The sequence below is a fragment of the Caretta caretta genome, chromosome 12 (assembly GCF_965140235.1).
Source record: "Caretta caretta isolate rCarCar2 chromosome 12, rCarCar1.hap1, whole genome shotgun sequence".
Lineage (NCBI taxonomy): Eukaryota > Metazoa > Chordata > Testudines > Cheloniidae > Caretta > Caretta caretta.
Genome location: NC_134217.1, coordinates 25,244,372 through 25,264,911, shown reverse-complemented (window position 1 = coordinate 25,264,911; position 20,540 = coordinate 25,244,372). Strand labels below are relative to the sequence as shown.

The 20,540-nt window shown below is 36.9% G+C and overlaps 1 protein-coding gene across 3 annotated transcripts in view; it reads left to right on the top strand.

The window, feature by feature from the left end:
• LOC125620775 (transcription initiation factor TFIID subunit 4) overlaps positions 1 to 20,540 on the top strand; it is a 214,588-nt gene that overhangs the window by 61,690 nt on the left and 132,358 nt on the right. For all 3 annotated transcript variants that reach the window (XM_048816905.2, XM_048816904.2, XM_048816903.2), the window contains one exon: positions 6,988 to 7,157. In XM_048816905.2, coding sequence (XP_048672862.2) covers positions 6,988 to 7,157 — 170 coding nt within the window. The remainder of the gene's footprint in view (positions 1 to 6,987; positions 7,158 to 20,540) is intronic.

Below are 20,540 nucleotides of genomic sequence, written 5' to 3'. Positions count from 1 at the left end.
AAATATAAAGTGAGCACTGTACACTTTGTATTCTGTGTTGTAATTGAAACCAATATATTTGAAAATGTAGAAAACATCCAAAAATGTTTAAATAAATGGTATCTGTTATTGTTTAACAGCTCGATTAATTTTTTTTGAGTTAATCACTTGAATTAACTGCGATTTAGCGACAACCCTAATCTCTACAAAATGCTCTTCACCGTTTCAGACATTTTGAGATGTTGGTATTTTAATGCCCTGCTTTTTTCCTTTATGTAAAATAATTTAAAGCAGGATTATGGTAACTTTACTCACAATGGGTACCTTACTCCACAAATAGTTCCACTGAGTACAACAGGACTAATTGAGGAGTAAGGTTCTCCAAGAAGTGTGTAAAGTAACCATAAATCTGGCCATTAATGTTTTTGCCCAAACTTTTTTTGGCTTCTATTCTCAATTTTTAGATAACTTTGGTAGTTTTGTCTGTTTCAAACATGAAGTGATTACTAGGATAGGTGTTACCATTTCATGGCAGAATTTGGAAAACTTTGCTGAGTCTTCTCCAAAACCATCTAATCTAGTTTAAAACAAGTTCAGTGCATCCTGTTTCTCTGTAAATTAAATCTTTAAACTTGAATCTTGAAAACTTGAAATCATTCTGGTTGCTGTGCAGATTACAAAGGAATTTACTCTTGCTGAAGTAGAATGAGTTTATTTCAGCTAATATTCATCTTTGCACTAATATAATTTAATCTGATTTAAAATTATAGGGCAACGATTAAAAAATCTTATTTGCTGATGTTGATTGTGGTCACACATTAGCCTTTTAGGAGAATTTTAACTTCCTGTTTTTTCACAGACCATATAAAACAGTTATTTTACAATCTTTTGAACTGCACAAAAGTACGTGGTGGTAGATTATTTTTTTTTTTAGCTCTCCATTCTGTTTTCCGATTTACTCCTTTTCCCATCTACCTCACATATGTTTAATAATAAAAAAAGGAATGTTAGGGGACTGGGACTGTAATAGAGTGATCAGTGATCCAGCCCCAAGTGAAGTGTGACTAAAAGCCATCATCTGGCTGATCTCATTCATTATAGAAGACAGACCTGCCAGTTTTAAAACAAAGAAACTGCTGTGACTGGCTATAGGGAACGCTGCCAATGTAGATTTGTTTTGTTTGAGATGGGGTAGATAGGTTGAGCGGCTATCTAGGTTCACCTTCCTTTTCCAAAGGCCCCATATTGTTCTGAACTGTTTTTCAGAGGTGGCTGTTTGTAACCTCTGAACCTCATCAACACCACTCCTGGTTCTGCCAGAGTAATGGAAGGAGGCACTTGTGGAACCTATGCCTATAAAGTGAGAATACAAATCCCCTGAAAGTCTGTGCTCACTTTTAATGTTGGAGGCCAACACCTGTGGTGTACTGCCATTGGTCCATGAACCTTTAAAATAAAAAGGTCAGTGTTAATAGTTGCACGTTCACAAGTGGACTTCATCAAAAGCTAGTTTATGTTTATATGGAAGCGCCAAAGACAGAACGTTTGAATCCTTCCCCAACTGAAAGCATTCGCCTCCAACATTGTCACAAAGCCTTTAATATGTAAAATAATATGGAGGGAAAATATCTGTAAAAACAAAGTTCTGTTTACTCTCTTTAATTTCAGATTTTAGAAATAAAAGATCAATTTTATAATTGGAATAAGACACTCAAAATTGAGTGACATGGTGTCATATTGGCATAGCCAAGTGATTGAATCAATCTCCTAGGACCTTTCAATATTCTGCTATGATGTGCAAAGCGTCTTGTCCTGTTCAGACATTAAAAATGGACACTGTCAATGATTTAGACTCAAAATTGTACATTGCTTAAAACTTCTGACGTAGGGCTTCCAGATTCTCTGCTTTTCCAAAGGGATCTTTCAAGCTAGATAAATGTACAATTTATTTCACATTCCAAAATAGAAAGTTGTAAATATGTGTGGTAACTCCAGTTCTAATATCAATATTTTAGTACTGTCTCCAAAATAGATGTATAACTCACTGGCAAAGTATGAGGTATGTCCACCACTACAAGTTGGTGCACGTGGAGAGTAACAGTGCAGCCTACTCCCACCATCATATACTCCACACAGTTCCAGTGGAATAGGTGTGTGCAGTGCATCTGAAGGTTTGGGTTCAAATTGTGCTGACAAGTATGAGACAAAAAGTGTATGTGATCATGTATTTAAAGACTGTATCATAATGCACAAGGAGGCTGGCTACATGACACTGGTTCTCCTTTCTGTTTCCACATAATCATTAAAATTACATTAAGACAACTACATATATATTACTTTCCTTCTTAATTTCATTTTTTCATGTAAGCAATGCTATTGTTTCCTACATGCTAATGCCCTGTGTTTCCTACATGAATGGAGGAAAGGTGGTTTGTGTGATTGCATATGGGAGGAAAACTGGTCCATTAGACCATCTATCTGTTAAGATGTAGACAACATTATGAGATTGAGGGGAAAAAACAGTCCTGCACTGATAAATAATACACACAACATTGTGAGGCTGCTTCCAATACCCTAAGAACTGTACAATACAACCAAAATGGGAATCATAAGCTACTTTGCTATGTTGTACCTTTAGAGGACAATGTGATGTGCAAAGGAACCTAATGGGGAATAGACAGTAACTATCAATCTAACCTACCACTGGATGGCATCTTTGTTCCACAGAATTATTACTGAAAACCCATTGATCTGGAGTGAAAAGCTGACTTTTATGGGAAACGTTTGAGAAACAATGTTTGCTAGTTTTTTGTCATATTTCTCCTTACAGTATCCAAAACCACTTTACCCCCATTCTATAGTTCTTCAAAATAAAAAAAAAAGGGGGAGATTGACAGACTGCCATTAGAATAGAAGATTCAAATCACCAATTATTATTACAGTTTTCTTTTTCTACCTTTCCTGTAATATTTTATTCTCTGCACAACTATTGATAAATAATTAGCAAGTGAGATGCAAGAAAATTACTCTATCCAGGGGTTCTCCTGATGAACCAAACTATTAGTGCTGTTGAAATGCTCTGGATAATATCACTGGAACCCCTCCAGAAAAAAATAGTTTATTGCCGCTAATTGCAGCCTATTTTATGTTGTTTTTAATGGACGGACTCTAATCTTTTATTGTGAATTTGTTTACTTTTAAAAAAAAATACTAGGTGGCAAAAGTATCGTGCAGAAGAAGGGGAAAGAGTTGAGTGCATCTCTAGCAGATAAATATTAATATAAAGGATAAACTTCTTTATGTAAACTTAGCATTCTACTTTTTTGATGTTTACCCATCATCCCTGCAACTTGGCAGAGAGGGCTTAAGGCGGTGAATGTTTTCATCAGTACAGTGACTCTTACTGCTCTACAGTAGAAAGAGCAATAAGAATTTATTTTTAAATTGGTGTGGTAGGACCACATAGTTTTCACAAACAGGAAATAATGACTCTTCCCTCTTTTTTTTTTTTAGCTTTACAATAACTGTATCTAAGGAGCTTATTTTTTATTTTTTGGGGGGCAGGCAGGCAGATCACCATAATAATTAGTAAAGAAAAAACAGTTGGGCATTGAAATAGTGAGGAGTAATACTGTACTTTTTAGGGTCTGTGATGTGGCTGTAAAATAATTGTCTCATGTTCATGATTCAAATTGACTGATACCGCTGGTTTGTCCAAATGTCTGTATGAGTTCCCTTTGTGCATATTTACATAATTGTCAAATGTTAGTGCAAGAAGTAATCTGTTATGGTAATGATCCCTTTGCATAATATATATAGTTGTACTTTTTAAATTTGTACTGCAAATGAGGTTATCTTTTTTTCCCAACTATTTATATTGATGATTTGGGTTTATAATTTTCTCAGGTATCACAGGCATAGACAATAATGCTGGCACTGTACATAAATTTCCAGTTACATTGCCATTTTAAAGCCAATGTTACTATTAGACTGTGGTTTTGGGGTATAAACCTCCTAAGTTCTCTATACTTTACTCAAATAGTGTACGGAGATTTCTTTTTGTGCTGTTGCCCTTCACTCACTTTCCTCAAATCCTGATCAGCGCCATCTCACAAAAAGATTCCACATCCACAATCTTATCCTTTCCAAGGGAAAAAAAAAATCTTGTCCTTTGCCTACACTATTTTCACCAGCGGCAATAGATTAATAAGGTTGATAAGATATGGAGCACTCCAGTGGGCTTCATTTTAGCAGCAGAAATCACAACCTTTCTTCAGGGCCATGGATGATTTTGCTGTATGGCCAGCAGGGTGGTAGATCCCCTTGATCTATGTGCTCTGGTGTCAGCCCCCACCTATGCACATCTTACTTCATTATCAGCCTGCTTGTGCACAGGGGCATCAAGCCAAGTGGAGTCACATACACTCAGAAGGCAATTCTATTGTATGTGTTGCTGTCATATGACCTGCCGTTATATGCAGTTCAGTGATACAAATGTAGTCTGATGGTGGATACCTGACCAAAGACTGAACTGCAGTCCAGTGGCAAAGAAATGAGCTGCTAGTTTCAGTTCATTTCTCGGTGGGAAAGTGTGCACATCAATCCTCTTACCCCTTATATTTGACTGTTTCAGAAGAGAAGACAAAGATCAAGTGTGAATGGTAAGGTGTGTCCACCAGAGCAGGATTAAAGAACACTGACAGAGCATAGAGTTTTTGAAACATTGCTGTTACTGATGCCATATCTATTTTGCGGGTAAATGGGATTTTTTCAATCATTAGTGTATCTTGTACCTTTCATGAGCACTAAGTTCAATAGAAAAACATGGAAGTAAAAGATTTTTTTTAAAATGAATTACTTTATGAGGTTTATTTGACTGTATTATTGAGACTGGTATCTTTAGACTTCTTCACTTGCAAAATTCACATGTAGGTTTTACTTTTTTCCTGTAAATTTTAAAACTTCTGGCTTTTTTGAGTTTTGCTGTTACAGTATCGTCAAAAACTACCATACAGAAAGAATGTTAATCAGGGGCTGTATATTAGGACTTAGATTATGTAAAACATTTGATTTTTACTTATAATTAAAGCACAGTAAGGTAAATAGTTCAGTTCCTGCTTACAGTTGTGAGGCAGGTGGCAAGGAGGAACACAGATAGAACACGAAAGAAAGAAGAAATGAGCATTCCCAAAAGTTAATGGGAAAGGGGTGTTTCTTACGATTATGTTTTGTCTTGAAAATTCTGCCAATTATTGACTGATAAATGTTAAAGCTATGGTAATCGTACAAAATAGCATTTGTAGAGGGCAATAGTAAAACAATTCATTGCACAGTTTACTTTGGTGTTAATGTTCAATTAAATTTCAGTACATAACTAATCAAGAGGCACAAAGAACATTTCAGTCTCTGACTTACCTTTTTATATAAATGTAATGTTCCTTATCTATTTATACATATATTTTTTCGATCCTTGCAGTTGTTTTCACTATCCAGTTTAAAAATTCCAGTTGTCTGAATAGAGAGAGTCAATATCAGGGTTTTTAAATCATCACCAGTAAATTTTTTTTTGGCTTCTTAAGGTTCAAGAGCAAAATTTGTTTGCCTGTATGTCATACTATAAACTTTGTGGGAAATGGGGAATACTTTCTCTATTTTTCTGTTAAAATGAATGTTTAATTGAGGTGAAACTGCCTCTCAGAGACCAAATGCTGGAATCACAGGCTGAAAATGCTAAAGGTACTTGTAGCTCTCCACATTTTTCTGCGCAGATGTGTATACCATGGGTCCTGGTGGAAGTGAATGTGATGACATTGGCTGTATGTCCATGTAGACGTTGCCATGATATAAATTTTGCTCGCAAGATGCTTGCAAAATCCCATGTTTATCATAATCATTTGGGAACACACTGATAATGGTGTCAGCTTTTATTGTGTTTGCATTTTGCTTGTTAGAGACTCCATGGGCTTGTTCTACGTATACAGAGTGTTCCACGGAGTGTAAATACAATAGTTCAGAGCCATTTCTGTAAGAATGACACTAGGTCTTTTTCTTCCTTACTGCATTCTGGATTCTTATTAGGTGTTCATGTATGGCATCTTTGTAAGTTAGTGCTTTGTTTTCATTCACTACACAACCAAGTAAGCTTAAACAGCTTTGTAATATGGTCAGCACCTGTGTTTTAACTCTAATCAGAGATTTGGGCCTCCAGCCTATTTGTTCTAGCTTCGCTTACTCTCCATACCAATTTATCTAACTATGTGTTCATGTTTGTGATTATCTTCACATGGTCCAATATTCAGCTAAGCTCATATGACTTTGCCAGAAATGGATCTTCAGCCTCAAGTGATCTTGTTTAGCTTCTCTGAAGTGGTGCCAGTTCCATCGCAGGCATTAAGGATGTTAGGCTAAAAATTTGTGTGTGTGGTTTGTTTTCTTTTTTTTCTTCAGCATTTTTGTGAGATTTGTTGTTCTCAATTGTAGTTTTGATAAGGGTTTCTCTTGAACCTTGAGCAATTTGAAATAATATGGTGTTTTGGTTTCAATGTCTGTGGGGTTTTTGTTTGTTTTATTACTGTTGTTGATTGACCCCTACTTCCAAACTATCAGTGTATGGGGGAAAAGTGAGTACCTTGTGGTCTGCGGTCACTACTAACCTTTGTCAGCTGGTCACATAGCTGTCATGGCTATCACGTTTCTCATCTGCTTCGGATCAAAGGAAAGGTGCCCATATAGAATTGTGGGTGTTTCTGTCCTTGCTGGACACAAGTTGCCCCACTTTTCCAGATTGCCTGATGTTGAGTGGTCAAAGAGATACGTTCCATTAAGTTGTTTCTGAGTCTTGGGTGTTCCACAATAAAGTAGAGCCTGGCAGCTGTGCCAATAAATTGGCCCCGATTCCCTCTTCTGTTCAGGAGCATTGCATGATTATTCCCTTTAAGGGAGGCAGTTAATTTATAAAAGTTACTGTATCTCATGCAAAATTATCTTTTGTCTATGCTTTTGTTATAGAGATGACGATGACATCAATGATGTTGCTTCTATGGCTGGAGTTAACCTTAATGAAGAGAGTGCCCGAATTATGGCAACCAACTCCGACTTGGTTGGAACCCAGATACAGTCTTGTAAAGATGAACCCTTTCTTGCTGCTATCCCTTTACATAAACGAATACTAGAAATGGGTGAGAAGCATGTCATTTGCTTTCAGTAGTATTGCCTTTGGAGCTGTTCAGTTTTAGTCAGTGACACGATACACTGTAGCATGCAGCATTGATATAGTTGAGGTTCTGTAAGCATTTTTCATTACAAAAGTATCTTGTCTGTGTCAAACTGTATCAAAATGACACTTTGGTATTATAATCTACTTGAGGATCTGCAAATATTAAGGAAATAAACCTCCCATTGTCCCTTGGAGGTGGGGAAGCATTATTATTCAGATGTCCCTATTATTCAGAGAGTCACAGAGAGGTAAAGTGACTTGCCCAAGATCACAGCAGATGTCTGAGAGTGAGTCAAGAATAAAATCCAGATCTCCTGCTTTCCCACTCCTAGGGTTTAGCAGAAGACAAGTTGTTTGCCTGGATGTATTTTTTTTCATACAAAATAAGTTTTAAAATGTATTAATCCAATTTTTAACATCTATAACTATTTTCAGATTTTATGGTGGTTTTGTTTGCTATGGAATGGATAAAAATAGATTATCTTTTTACTGACAGTTGGTCCTGAATTTTTACAGTTCTTTTGACAATTAAAAAAAGAAATTAAAAAGTAAACACTCAATTAGTGACATTTAAAAAGTGGCAAGTAATTATGCTCAGTATTTATTTTATGACAGGTTTCAGAGTAACAGCCGTGTTAGTCTGTATTCGCAAAAAGAAAAGGAGTACTTGTGGCACCTTAGAGACTAACCAATTTATTTGAGCATGAGCTTTCGTGAGCTGCAGCTCACTTCATCGGATGCATACCGTGGAAACTGCAGCAGACTTTATATACACACAGAGAATATGAAACAATACCTCCTCCCACCCCAATGTCCTGCTGGTAATAGCTTATCTAAAGTGATCATCAGGTTGGGCCATTTCCAGCACAAATCCAGGTTTTCTCACCCTCCACCCCCCCACACAAATTCACTCTCCTGCTGGTGATAGCCCATCCAAAGTGACAACTCTTTACACAATGTGCATGATAATCTGAACTAAGCATGAACTAGGCTAAATGTGATGGCCACATAAGATCTAAAAATGTCAGGAAAACTAAATTTTATTTTGACTTAGGGTAAAGTTTTAAAGCCACGCAAGTCCCATTTTAAAATGTGATTTAGGATCTTAAATACCATTGCCTTTCAATAAGACTTGGGTTCTTCAATGCCCAAGTCACCTTTGAAAGTGGGATTTAGGCTCTTATGTTACTTAGGTGGCTTTGGAAATTTTACCTTTAGTCTCATACTTCGTAAATTCAGTGTAAATGTATGGAAACCCTTTTACACTGTGACAGACCCTCATCTTACAAAGACATATTCATGTGCTTTGCTTTATGCACTGTAAGTAGTCCCTTTGCAGTACTGAGGCTGTAGTGAGGAAATAAATGCCATGTAAATCCACAATTATCTTATTCCAATGTTGTTATGATGATGTCATCATATGAAGTTACTATAAGAAAATAGTAGTGCAAATTTTTGGGAATCTGGTGGTTGCTGTCTGAGATTATGAAATCCACAAGCTTTTAGTGCAAGTCTTTGGAAGAACCATTGTTAGGCCTGCTGTAATTGTACTGTATACTGGTGCAACAAAACAAAAAGCAAAGAAAATGAGACCTAAAAACTGTATGAAAATAACTGGAAAGTCACTAATAAAGTTGCCATGCAAGCCTTAATTAATTCTTCTGGGTATAACAATTGCAGCCCGACATGGAGTTGTAATTTGAAGTGTCGGGCTTAGAAGACTCTGTACATACTTTAAGAGCCACAGAACACAGCACACTGTTCACCATTTGCCTTTTGGGGTTTGCTCCTCAGAGAAGCAAATCCCTGTGGCTGTTTTTTGAAACTTTATTGGCTTTGATAATTGAAAATGAAACTTTCAAAGCTTTTAAAAGCAGCTGCAGGGATTTGCTTCTCAAAAGCAGGGAATCCAAGAGAGTGGTTGCTCCTAGTGAGCTCTTGCTGCTGTTTCTAGAGCTTTATTTTGGCTTTATATAAAGTCTTTTGTAGTTTTGAAAGTGGCTTTGGGGTTCACTAGTGGCTACTATTTAGTATCCATGGCTCTTGAGGAGAGAATTCCTGCAGCTGAGTTTGAAGCTTTAAAAGCTTTGTTTTCACTGTGTGTGGTCAGATTTTGTTGCTCTCAGAGGACCACACAAAATTCAGTAGTTTGTGCTACGGGGCACTTAAAATAATGGGATTCTATGAGTATCACAAAATCAGTCTGACCACGTGTTGGTATGCCTAGGTACACAAGGACTAACCAAAGGAGACTGTCACATTCTTAGACACACTAGGAAAAGGAAAGTCTCAGATATTGGACCCACTGTTATCTCATGTTTTTGTATTATGCCTATTGACAAACAAGGTAAAATTCACTTTTTTCTTACATTAGTTTATCTGAATATGGCTTAAAATTGGGAAGTTTTTTCCATCTTGAAAGCTTTTCATATTTAATAATCACTTTAGTATTTAGGGCACCTTTCTAATGTTCCAGTAAAAGAAAGAACTTTGGTATGTACAGTATCAGGACACTGCTATTCACTCCTGTCATAGAAGCTGGTTTTTTCAAGTTTTCTGTAATATTAATCCCCCGCTCTCTCATCTCTGAGCAAGAGCTCTGTAGAGAAACTCAGTAGTGTTCCCCAAAGGCTGTTTCAGAGATTATGCTTCCATTCACTAGAGTCAGAATATAAACTGCTAAAGTGAGAGCAGATGCTATGCAGTCTTTGGCAGTTACCACCAGCCAAATGCCTCAAAGTTATAGTAAAAGAGGTTTCTTCTTAAAATATTGTACATTCTTATCTCTACAGTAACTTGACAGAATTATAGTCCATTGTTTATTTTAAATATAAATATTATTGACCCTTCTAAATATAAGAAATAGCTGAAAGGTGCATTAATGCAAAGACACTAGTTTATTGCCTAAATTACTTCCTTCTCTATGTACCTTTGTGTCTTGTCATCTTTGGATAGTAATTGTTGCTATTTGTTCATCTATGAAGGCAAGGATTTTGATGATTCAACCTCTGTCTTGATTCAAAATCAAGAATGAATGTTTCTGTACTAGGCAATGTATTTTGTTGCGGCTCTACCCAGAATCATAAAGTTTAAAACCTGATTCTTCTGCGTGGCAGCACAACACAATGGCGCACACAACACTCTGCCTCTTCTTTTTTGAAAGGCTACAGTTTCTCTTGTGCCTGCTTGTGCCGTATGTTTTTATTTGACAGACCCTTATGCTTGTTCCGTTAGCACACCTGGGTAGTGTTTCCTTGATGAGTCGAGAAAAATTTATTAGCCCCATGCCATTGCTGCACTTACCCAATAAATAATAGTGATAGTTACTAGTTTTCATTTCGGAGAGAAAACAGAAAAATAAAGTTGGATAATTTGTGCTTGTTTTTTTGTTTTTGTTTTTTTAAATTTTGAGTTGTTCTTTGACTAGTTTTTGGTGGATAGGGACTATCTCTTAGCTTTACTAGCTTTTAAACAGTAGCTGTTACATGGACATTCTTTGAATTGAGTTTCCATTGTGCAGTAAACTGGCAGGACCACAATACATAATGTGTCACAGCTCCTAAGTGGATAATTGTAAGAGTGAGTTTACTCTTTTTGCGCAGTAGCAGTTCTGGTAAAAGTAGAATCACCGTGATTCATCTTATGTATAATTGCTGCTTGATTGTGAGGGCAAATAAAAATTAGGCTACAGTTTATTTTATATTGCATTTAAATGAAGGTAAGAGGACACAAATAAAGGGTGAAACAAAAGAAGAATTTGTTTATATACATTGACAACTAAAACTGAGGCAAAAAGGAAAAGCTACAAGAAGAGAAGGAAGCAAAGAACATCCACGATCACTGTTAACACACAGGAACAAAATAAGAACTGCATACACTGTAGGAACCATGAAAGGTAAATGAGAAGTTGTACAAAATATATGACTTGACCATAACAATGGCTAAACAACAGAGGCATTAACCTTACTCTTTGCACTACTTTAGTGGGCCTTCAAGAAAACTTGAAGGATTGTAAAAGCTGTACATGAGGGGAAAAGCCTGGTGAGGCAACTAGTCCATTTTCTTGCCAAAGCAGGATCGTTCTCAGTTGTTCATTTTGTAGTGTATCATCTGGCCTAATTATAAATATTGTTAGTAATTGGTTCCCATCCCTATTGTTTTTTGGGGGAACCTATTCTGCAATGTAACACATCCCATTTTCTGTGGAAATTCTGATGATCATCCTAAATTTTCCTTTTCTTAATATTAGCCCATTAAATGGGACAATGGGGTAAAAATATTTTCTCACACACCTTCTTTCTTGAAAAACTGTTTAGGAGAATGTCACCTGTACTTGGTCTCTGTAGAAATGATGAGCCCTATAACTTTATTTGGCCTTCAAAAAGCCCTTTTTTTGGGGTTCCAGGTCACCAAAATGCAATCTCCCGGTAATCTTAGGATTTGTAAGAAAATACAAATTCCCACAGCTCAGTCTTGACTCCACCTGACTTCCTTTTCTATTTACAACCCAACCAAAGAACACCACAATCTATATCTTGCTCTTAGTTTGACTACCCCAAAATGTCATAGGTTAGACTGACATGGCCATGAAATAACTCAGTTACAGCAAGAATAATGAAACATAAGCCTGAAATACTGTTCTTTGGCTTATGCTGTTCCTTGCTCTCTCTCTCGGTATAGGGCAGTTGGCTAACCAGAACCATTCAAAGTGTGAAGTACTTAAAAACATATGTATATATTTTGTTATAGGAAGCGAGGGAAGTAAAATCTACTGTCAGCCATATCTAACCGAGAGTAACTATCCACCTTATTTCAATATTTATTAAAGAATCATGATAGCTTTGTTTTCATCCCCCATTCATTCAAAGTTATTGTTAATTTTGAGTTATAAAATTAATTTTTCTTAAAGATTTGTCTGGTGATCAATGATCAAATATTTATACCTCCTTGTTTTATGCAAAGAAAACTCTTACTTGACAAGACACAATGTGCCTAATTTTCCCTACAATACTATTAATATGAGTATTGTAGCACCTTGCTTATTCTAAATAAATCTCTTGGCAGGGAAATATAGCCTTCAAGAAATCTGAAAATGCATCTCTTTAATGTGTCCAGGTTCTAATGGCCAAGATAGTAGGAGGCCATAGGTTATTCTTAAACATAATATCTGCAGAGTAGCTCTGTGTGATACTTTGAAACCATTGTTTGTCAATGTTAAAATTTCAAGGATTAGGTTCAACATAATTTAGATATACCCTGTTCTTACTCTTCTTGTATGATATCTCTAAGTTCTGTCTGCCAGAATATTGACTGTTCTTCTGTCTAAATGAGTATTCTTCATAAACACATCCTTGGTTCTTGTGCCTACTGCATGAATGCATGATACAACACACAGAAAGAAAAATCTGAGAACTAAAAGCTTTTCCAGGACTCTACATTCTGGAGGTACACAGTAATGGCATCACAGAGTGAAACAGCTGTGTGTGTGCATGTGTGCGTGTGCGCGTGCTTTTGTGTGTTTTTTTTTAAATAATCTGAATACTCTGGAGGGTATTTGATATTGTGTTAGAACTGCCTAGAAAATCTGATTGGCCTTGTTCCATGAAGAGCATTCCAATAGGTTTTAGAGCCTTCTGTCTAATTTTCTCTGAGCATTTGTTATTAGTTTAATAAATATAGGCATTCTGTCATCACTATTTTGTCTGCCTGTTTATCAACAGTGACATTTGTGTTTAAATAAGATGGTACTCGTACTACTGATGATGCTCTTTTAGATATGGAACAGTGGTAACGTAAAAGTATACTTATGTCTGTGTTTGGTTTACTGTTAATGGCTTTTATATCTGGTTAGATTATAGCTGTTGTTCTCATATTTTAAGCCATGTGATTGCCCATCAGATAACTGTGTATTACTTTTTCCTTCTGCTTTCCTCTGTCACATTGAAAAGATTTTGTTGTTTTCACCATTGGACTTTAACTTTTTATTCTTGAACTGATTTGCCTTCAAACAGAAATGTTCCTTTCCATATCATTTTATCTACCAGCATCTTTCTGTCATGACCCTCCCCTCCCCTGCATATCTGTGGAAATTACCCTTGACTGTTTTGGAGGTAGTTTTAACATTTGCATAATGTACCTAGGAAATGTTAGTCCTCCTCAAGCGTAGCCTTGTGGAGTCATGTATTGTTCTAACAACGTGGGCAGTCCTGATCCCATCAGTGAAATTCCCTGATCCCAGCTGCCTCTTTTAACAAGAGGTTTTGTATTAGGTATCGTATCATTTAATTTGAAAGATTCTTTGCATGCCAAGTCTGGGAACCTTTTCCAGCTCCCAAAAGGATCCTTAATATGTCATTTGTAGAGACATGACACAGACTGTGTGGTAGATGTATATATGAATTTAGCGTTTGAAATGTCTGTAGTTTCATATCACTGTTAGGGAATGCACAGATCTGTCAGTGGAAGTAAAAGGGTAATTATCTCATTGAATTAATTTGCTAAAAATTTCAGATTAGAAATTTTGCAGTAGTTCTACATATTTAATGTGCATGCCCAGATCTTCAAAGCTAGTGTGTTGAGAGAGGACAAGAAAATGTGTTTATTGTGCCTGTTGTATAGACACTACTTTTTTTATTTTATTTTATTTTATTTTATTTTATTTTGCATCTGATAATGTCAAACATTTTAGGGCAACCAAATTTTGTGAAATGGTGACCTTTAACTATTTCCTTGAAAAAAGAAAAAATGTTCTGATCTTATTTAGCAATGCTGCTGATAATAAGCATAATTAGAAGGCATTTCAACAAACTGTTAAATTGTATTGTTCTATTTTCTTTAATAGATCCACGATTAGACTTCCTGTTCTACAAGATGTCCCAGCATGCCTGGGAATGGTAACATCAGTACCACTAGAGAGCCTGGAGTTTGCCTTTCTATAAAAGTAAGACAGCTTTTGTTCAATATTTTTTGTGTATTTCTAAGGTTTTGTTTTTATTGTTCTTCTGTGCAACAACACAGCATAGCTTCTGTTATGCTTTCAGCAGTGCTACTTGCACACTATGTGGCTAACTTACATACCAGTATTGATGTTCTTCCACCAAAACGTAGTCCCTCAAAATAAGTTGAAATTTAGATTTGTTCAGAACATCAGTATTTATAAATAAAATGCAGCTGCAGCTGGTCTCTACTGTCATAATTACTATTTTTTGTGGGATTTTATTGTAATAGAACTGAGAATATGGTCATACTACTTAGTTCCCAAAACACATAGAGAATTAAAGTACTGTCTTCAGCATAGTACCATGCTTTTGTTTTATGAATCCCATGTAATGGTCTTTCTTAAAGATCCTGCTGTCTCTGGAAGATGGTTCTAGCCTTCATGGCTTTCCACAACACCACCTGCTGCCTCAAAATAAGGGTTTGCCTGTGAATGGCTTGAAGTTATTGATATTTGCAAAGGAGGGTTGAGCTGGAGCAGTATTTCCCAAAGATTCATCCTGGTGGTACTCTCCACCTCATGTATAGCTTGTCAGTATAAAGATAGGATGTAAAATAAGAACAATAAAAAGAAAACCTCAGAGAACCATTCAATATTGCAATAAAGCTGACTTGCATTATCCCCATAGGCAGACTCCATGCTCTAGTGGTGGTACTAACGTCACCAACTCTCAAAACATGCTGGGACATCTTTGTGGAGGGGGAAGTCATTGGTCAATGAGCAGCAGCATCAAGGATCTTTAAAGGAAAAAAGGGAAAGGTAATACAGTTTCTAAAATGTGTTAGACTAACTAATGTTGCAATGTTTTTCCAGAGAACACTGTAATTCGTCTTAAAGGTTTCTGCACTGTTTTTCTCTCTCCCTGTCATATTGAATCATCTGACTTGAGGTTTTCATGCTGCAGTCATGGGAATGTAAAAATATGATTTGTTTTAAAATACCGTTACACTTCTTAGACCACTACATATCGTGCTTCTACTGCTTTCAGAAACCAGATTAAACTGGGGTTCATTGACAAATTTTTCAGTGGTCATAATGAACAGTTTTTTTGGCTTGCCAAGTTTTTCTCCAGTATTAGACATGCACAATGGATGGGTGTAGTTTTAGAAGTTAGCATCATTGTCCCTAGATAGGCTGCACCTTTCAAGATCATTTTGTAGTTCTCCCAGAGCACCCATTTCAAATTGCAGGTCTGTGCCTCCACTTCTCTTTGGGTTGGGATCCTGTAAATGCAACCACCCTCTGACTGGGACTCTGGGATATTCTATGTTGCCAGTCTTGGTACTTTCTAGGCTTACCGGGTTTAGCACCTGGAAGGGTTTCCCTTTGCGAGCCTTTAATAGTATACAGTGACGCATGCAGTTTCTTCAAAACAAAGTATGATTTTTGTGCCAAAAGGTGCACAGCGATCAGAAATTGATGTAAAATGAGGCCTGTGTACATACGTTTTGCCTATGCTTGGCATTCCCTTCAAGCCCCTAGGTAGACATGACTTAGACTTGCTGTCCCCCATTCTCTAGGGAACCAAGTTACAGCCTACTTTCTGCAGAGCCCGACTTTTGATCAATCTGGCTGTCTTCTGCATCTGTGTCAGCACTCACTGACACTCCCTGGTCACCTGTCTCAATTCACTCAATCTCCCTGCCCTTCCTTTTTTAGGCTCAGGGTCCTATAATGGTTTAGTATCGTACTTTGAGCCCAGGATTAACCTTGGAAGAGTAAACCATTCTAACCTGGATGGAGCCAGTAGTGGATATTCCACAATTAACAGTTTTTCCATTGTTTCCTCAAGGATTCTTATCTATGTTATTGTTTTGATTTTCCTGCTTGTCCCTCTAATAGCCTCTTTTATCTAACTCCATAGCAAGTGAGCCATCATAAACACAAAAAGAAAAGGAGTACTTGTGGCACCTTAGAGACTAACCAATTTATTTGAGCATGAGCTTTCGTGAGCTACAGCTCACTTCATCGGATGCATCGGATGTAGCTCACGAAAGCTCATGCTCAAATAAATTGGTTAGTCTCTAAGGTGCCACAAGTACTCCTTTTCTTTTTGCGAATACAGACTAACACGGCTGTTACTCTGAAACCTATCATAAACACACAAAGGAATCTTTTCTCTTTGGTGACATCTGCATGAAATTACTTAACAGAAATCTTAATAAAAAGATTTATTAAAAAGAGAGAAAATGAATTTAAGAGAACTATTTGTTTAGCACATCTAGATTTACACTTCTCTTTAAACTACTTGAGATAAGGCTTTATCAGTTTAGTTACAGAGGAGGGAAAAAAGCAAACTCTTCTGTAACCCATCTGGTCAGACTGGCAGCCTCTTTTTCTATCCAGATACCACGTCTTTTTTTGTCCCCCACAGACATGCTTATTAGATCCCTGCATCTCAGTCATCTTACTTGTCTAGATAAGCCTCCCCAGTTCCTTGCAATGTTGTTGTAACCACGTTGGTCCCAGGATGTGAGTGAGGCAAGGTAGATGAGGTAATATCTTTCATTGGACCTACTTCTGTTGGTGGAATTGACAAGCTTTCGAGCTTCACAGAGCTTTTCCTCTGGTCTGGAGATGGTAACCAGAGTATCTGAGCTAATTACAAGGTGGTGGGACAGATTAAGAACCCCTTGTGTTAACAATCTGTTCTTTCCCTAATTCATGCGATAGTCCCTGCTCTCCAAAACAGTTTTCTCTACTTATCTATGAACACAGTAGTGTTTGGGAACTGGCTGTATTCTGTAGGAGATGGACCATTGAGCTTAATATAATACAGCCATACAATACATTCTGGGCTTTCTCTCTTTCTAATACTATAAAGTCTAAGGGAGAGCAAGAGGAAGATTGAGGGATGTGGAAGAGGGAATTCTATGAAAGAAGGAATTAAACCTTGAAGGACCACTAGTACATTTTGAATGGTTAGCACTGCAGTGGTGCTGGCAGAGTGCTCTCTGCAGTGGTGCCTGACCTTTGTATAGGGCTCAAATAGAGGAAGGGTAATTGTGCTCTTTCCTAGACTACCTATGCAAGGTCCAGACAGAGCCTAGTCCTAAATCCATTTTGATGTTCTAAATTGTTTTTAACTTGTTCTTTTAAGATTGTCTGTTTGTAACTTAAATATGCAAAAACACTACAGATTTTCAATAGTTTATCACATCAGTAACCAAGGTCAGACCTGATGTTTTGAAAATAAAAACAATTTTTCTCTTGCATCTCAGTCCTGTCAATCCTCTTAACGTATAAATTATTAAAATAGCTTTTGCTTCTTTAAAACCTTATCTGCAAAGATTAATATAGCATCTCTTTTCAGCGTTTTTAAATAGTAGAAAATATAAGTTTTTTGAAGCTTTCAGCTTGTAGTTTTGTCAACAAAATAGTTACAGTTGAATCATAACAAAACTGTTAGACCTTATGACTTCCAGTATAACTAAGCAGACAGTGGTAAACTTTAAAATTCTCATTACTCATGACCTGAAATTTGTCAGTAAAAATTCTGAGGCACTTACATTTGTAAAAACAGTACATCTCAGGTTTTAGTGACTTATATGCCAGTATCAGGATAATACTGCTGTATGTTGATTCTGAGGTTGTTGAGGCCTATCATACATAATTAACATTAATATAAACTCTTTTATATAAAAAGTGTGAGGTTATTTTTGTTTTACAAGATCTATTCTAATTTTTATACTTGCTGTGCATGTGTTGCTACATCTTACAGTTTTGAGTGAATGTTGGTTGAACCATAGTTTGATCTTAACACATTTGAATATATAACCAGGTTGTTTTACCCAGTGGTGCAAGTAGAAATCATTGCTTGCCGGTACACTGCACTCATGAGAGGGACACAGAGGGGAGGCCCGTGTGACCTCCCCATGTCACCCCGGACATGACTCCTCCCTGCCCCCAGCCTGGGACCCGCATGCTCTCCCCATCACCTCCCCATGATCCACATCCATTCCACGTTACCTGGGGAGGGGGGAAGAGGAGAGAGGGCTCTGTTCTCCTCCCGCTGTGCTGGAGACTTCTGCCGTAGAGACCCCAGGCAGGAGGACTCGAGACACAGCTGCGTGAAAGGGCTGCGGGAGGGCTCCTCCTGTGTCTTTCTGGTACACCATACCAGCTACAAATATCTTACTGGTACTGTGTACCGGAACGTACCACCGTACTTACACCACTGGTTTTACCTCATTATACGGAATATATACTTGCTAAAAGTGAAAATCTTCTCACTCTTTTGTATGTGAGTGTGACACCCCCTGGAGTTGTGTTCGCATTTATTGGCTGCTCTGAGAGCAAGGAGAATCTGTTTCTTGCTACATGAAATAACACTTTTGAGGCAGTTGGTCACCAGTTATTTAATGCCTCATGTACAGATCTGGTGCAGTGGAGGTTTGGCTAAGAAGACATGGATGAGGAACGTGATTTTGACTATCACTAAACCTTGTAAGAAAAATATGAGAAACTCAAATCCAAGTGGGATATCTGTCAAGGTTGTAACTTGGAGCATTACTTTGCTCCAGCTCAGTCTCCACTGATATCCTTGGTGATGCTCTTCCACTCTACCTCTTCACAGCAGGTCTAGAGAAATTGCAGGATTGCACTGGTAAGGTTATTGTAAAGACCTAGAAATATGTTAGCTTTTAAATACACCATATATTTTAGCAAATGTAAAAACAAAGCAGCTTGTAATGAAATACTTGTTTAAATTACAGATCAATCTTTTAAAGTTGTTAGAATTTTTAATTGTGTGTATTTTGCATCCACCCACTACCATATGTGCAGTCTTTTGGTCACAAAGCTACAAGCTGTATGTAAGAAGTTCCAAAATATTAGGGCTACCAGTATTTAGGCAAAGTCACTCTGTTCCTAAACTTTTTTTAATCTTTATGGCTGGATATTCCACTTCTGAATAAAAGAAAAGAATAGCTTTTTCAACAAAAAGAAGAGAAAATCCATTGGTAAACAAAAGAGTTAACCCTTTTTCTAATATTAATTCCCTCTCTCTTTGCACACATCCAGTTTAAGATGTGAGTACTTTTTAATATTTACATTGCAGTAGTGACAAGGTGCCACAGTCAAGGTTAGTCTCTAAACATATGCAGAAGTATGGTCAGAGTCCAAAAGAGCTTACAGTCTAAGAAGGATAAGACATATGCGAAGGATGGTGCAGGAGAGAGGTAAATCTAATCAAATACATGCAATGTTTACACATATATATACAGGTTTCAGAGTAGCAGCCATGTTAGTCTGTATTCGCAAAAAGAAAAGGAGTACTTGTGGCATCTTAGAGACTAACAAATTTATTTGAGCATAAGCTCATGAAAGCTTATGCTCATATAAATTGGTTAGTCTCTAAGGTGCCACAAGTACTTCTTTTCTTTTTACATATATATACATTTGCATTTTCAAAAATTATAAATAAAATGAGTCAGTTACCTCTATCTGCCCCTCATCATAGCCTTTACTTGGTTGATTTCTTTAGAGCATTACAGCAGAAGTGAATCTTGAGAAGGGATTGGCAGGGTCTGTATGCATGACTTTATATAAAGTTCATAATGACCAGGTTATTCTTTGCCTAGTGTGTGTAAAATTGTACAATTTATTGAGAAGTATATTTGCAATCATGCAGTTCTTCCATTTTTATTCAAGGAGCCAGAGTCTTTATGTAGCCTCCCAGCACTGGTATACTCACTGCTTTTGGTTTATAATCCCAACAGGACTTTGCCCCATTTCATGTTTCTTTGCTAAAAGGACCTAGAGTGGGAAGAGAGATTTTGTGACATCACAGTGGTTATGTGATGACAAGTTGAGTTGTAATTATTTTTAAATGATCTTTTTTCTGGTCTTTTTCTTGCTCTTTGTTTGGTGCTATTGAATTCAGCTTATGGAAAGCCTATGCTGCATTTCTATTTTTTTCTTATAATGAAAAACTTAACCAAGAGCTATATGGGTAGAAAAAAGTGCCTAATTTTTTATTTTGCTAGAATGAAAATGTTCAAAATTGGGAAATGCCATTGTGATAAGAGCAAGATAGTCATATTTGTGGAATTAGAGCCCTGGAAAATGGGAACTGTGATTTTACTAATCCTGAAATTCAAGGACATATTATTGCTATAACATTGTTTCTCAAAAAAACCCCAAACAAACAAACAAACCCAGAAAACAAAAAAAAAACAGAATTGTCTAACAGAATTTTTTTCTCATGGAATCCTTCTACTAGATCCTTTTAGTTGTGACTAGGTTTATTTTTTTATTGACTGACAGTTTTAGATACGTTTGCATAGGGTATATGCTTAATAAGGGTTTGATCTGTCGAATCTTCCTCACCCAAATAGTTACATACAT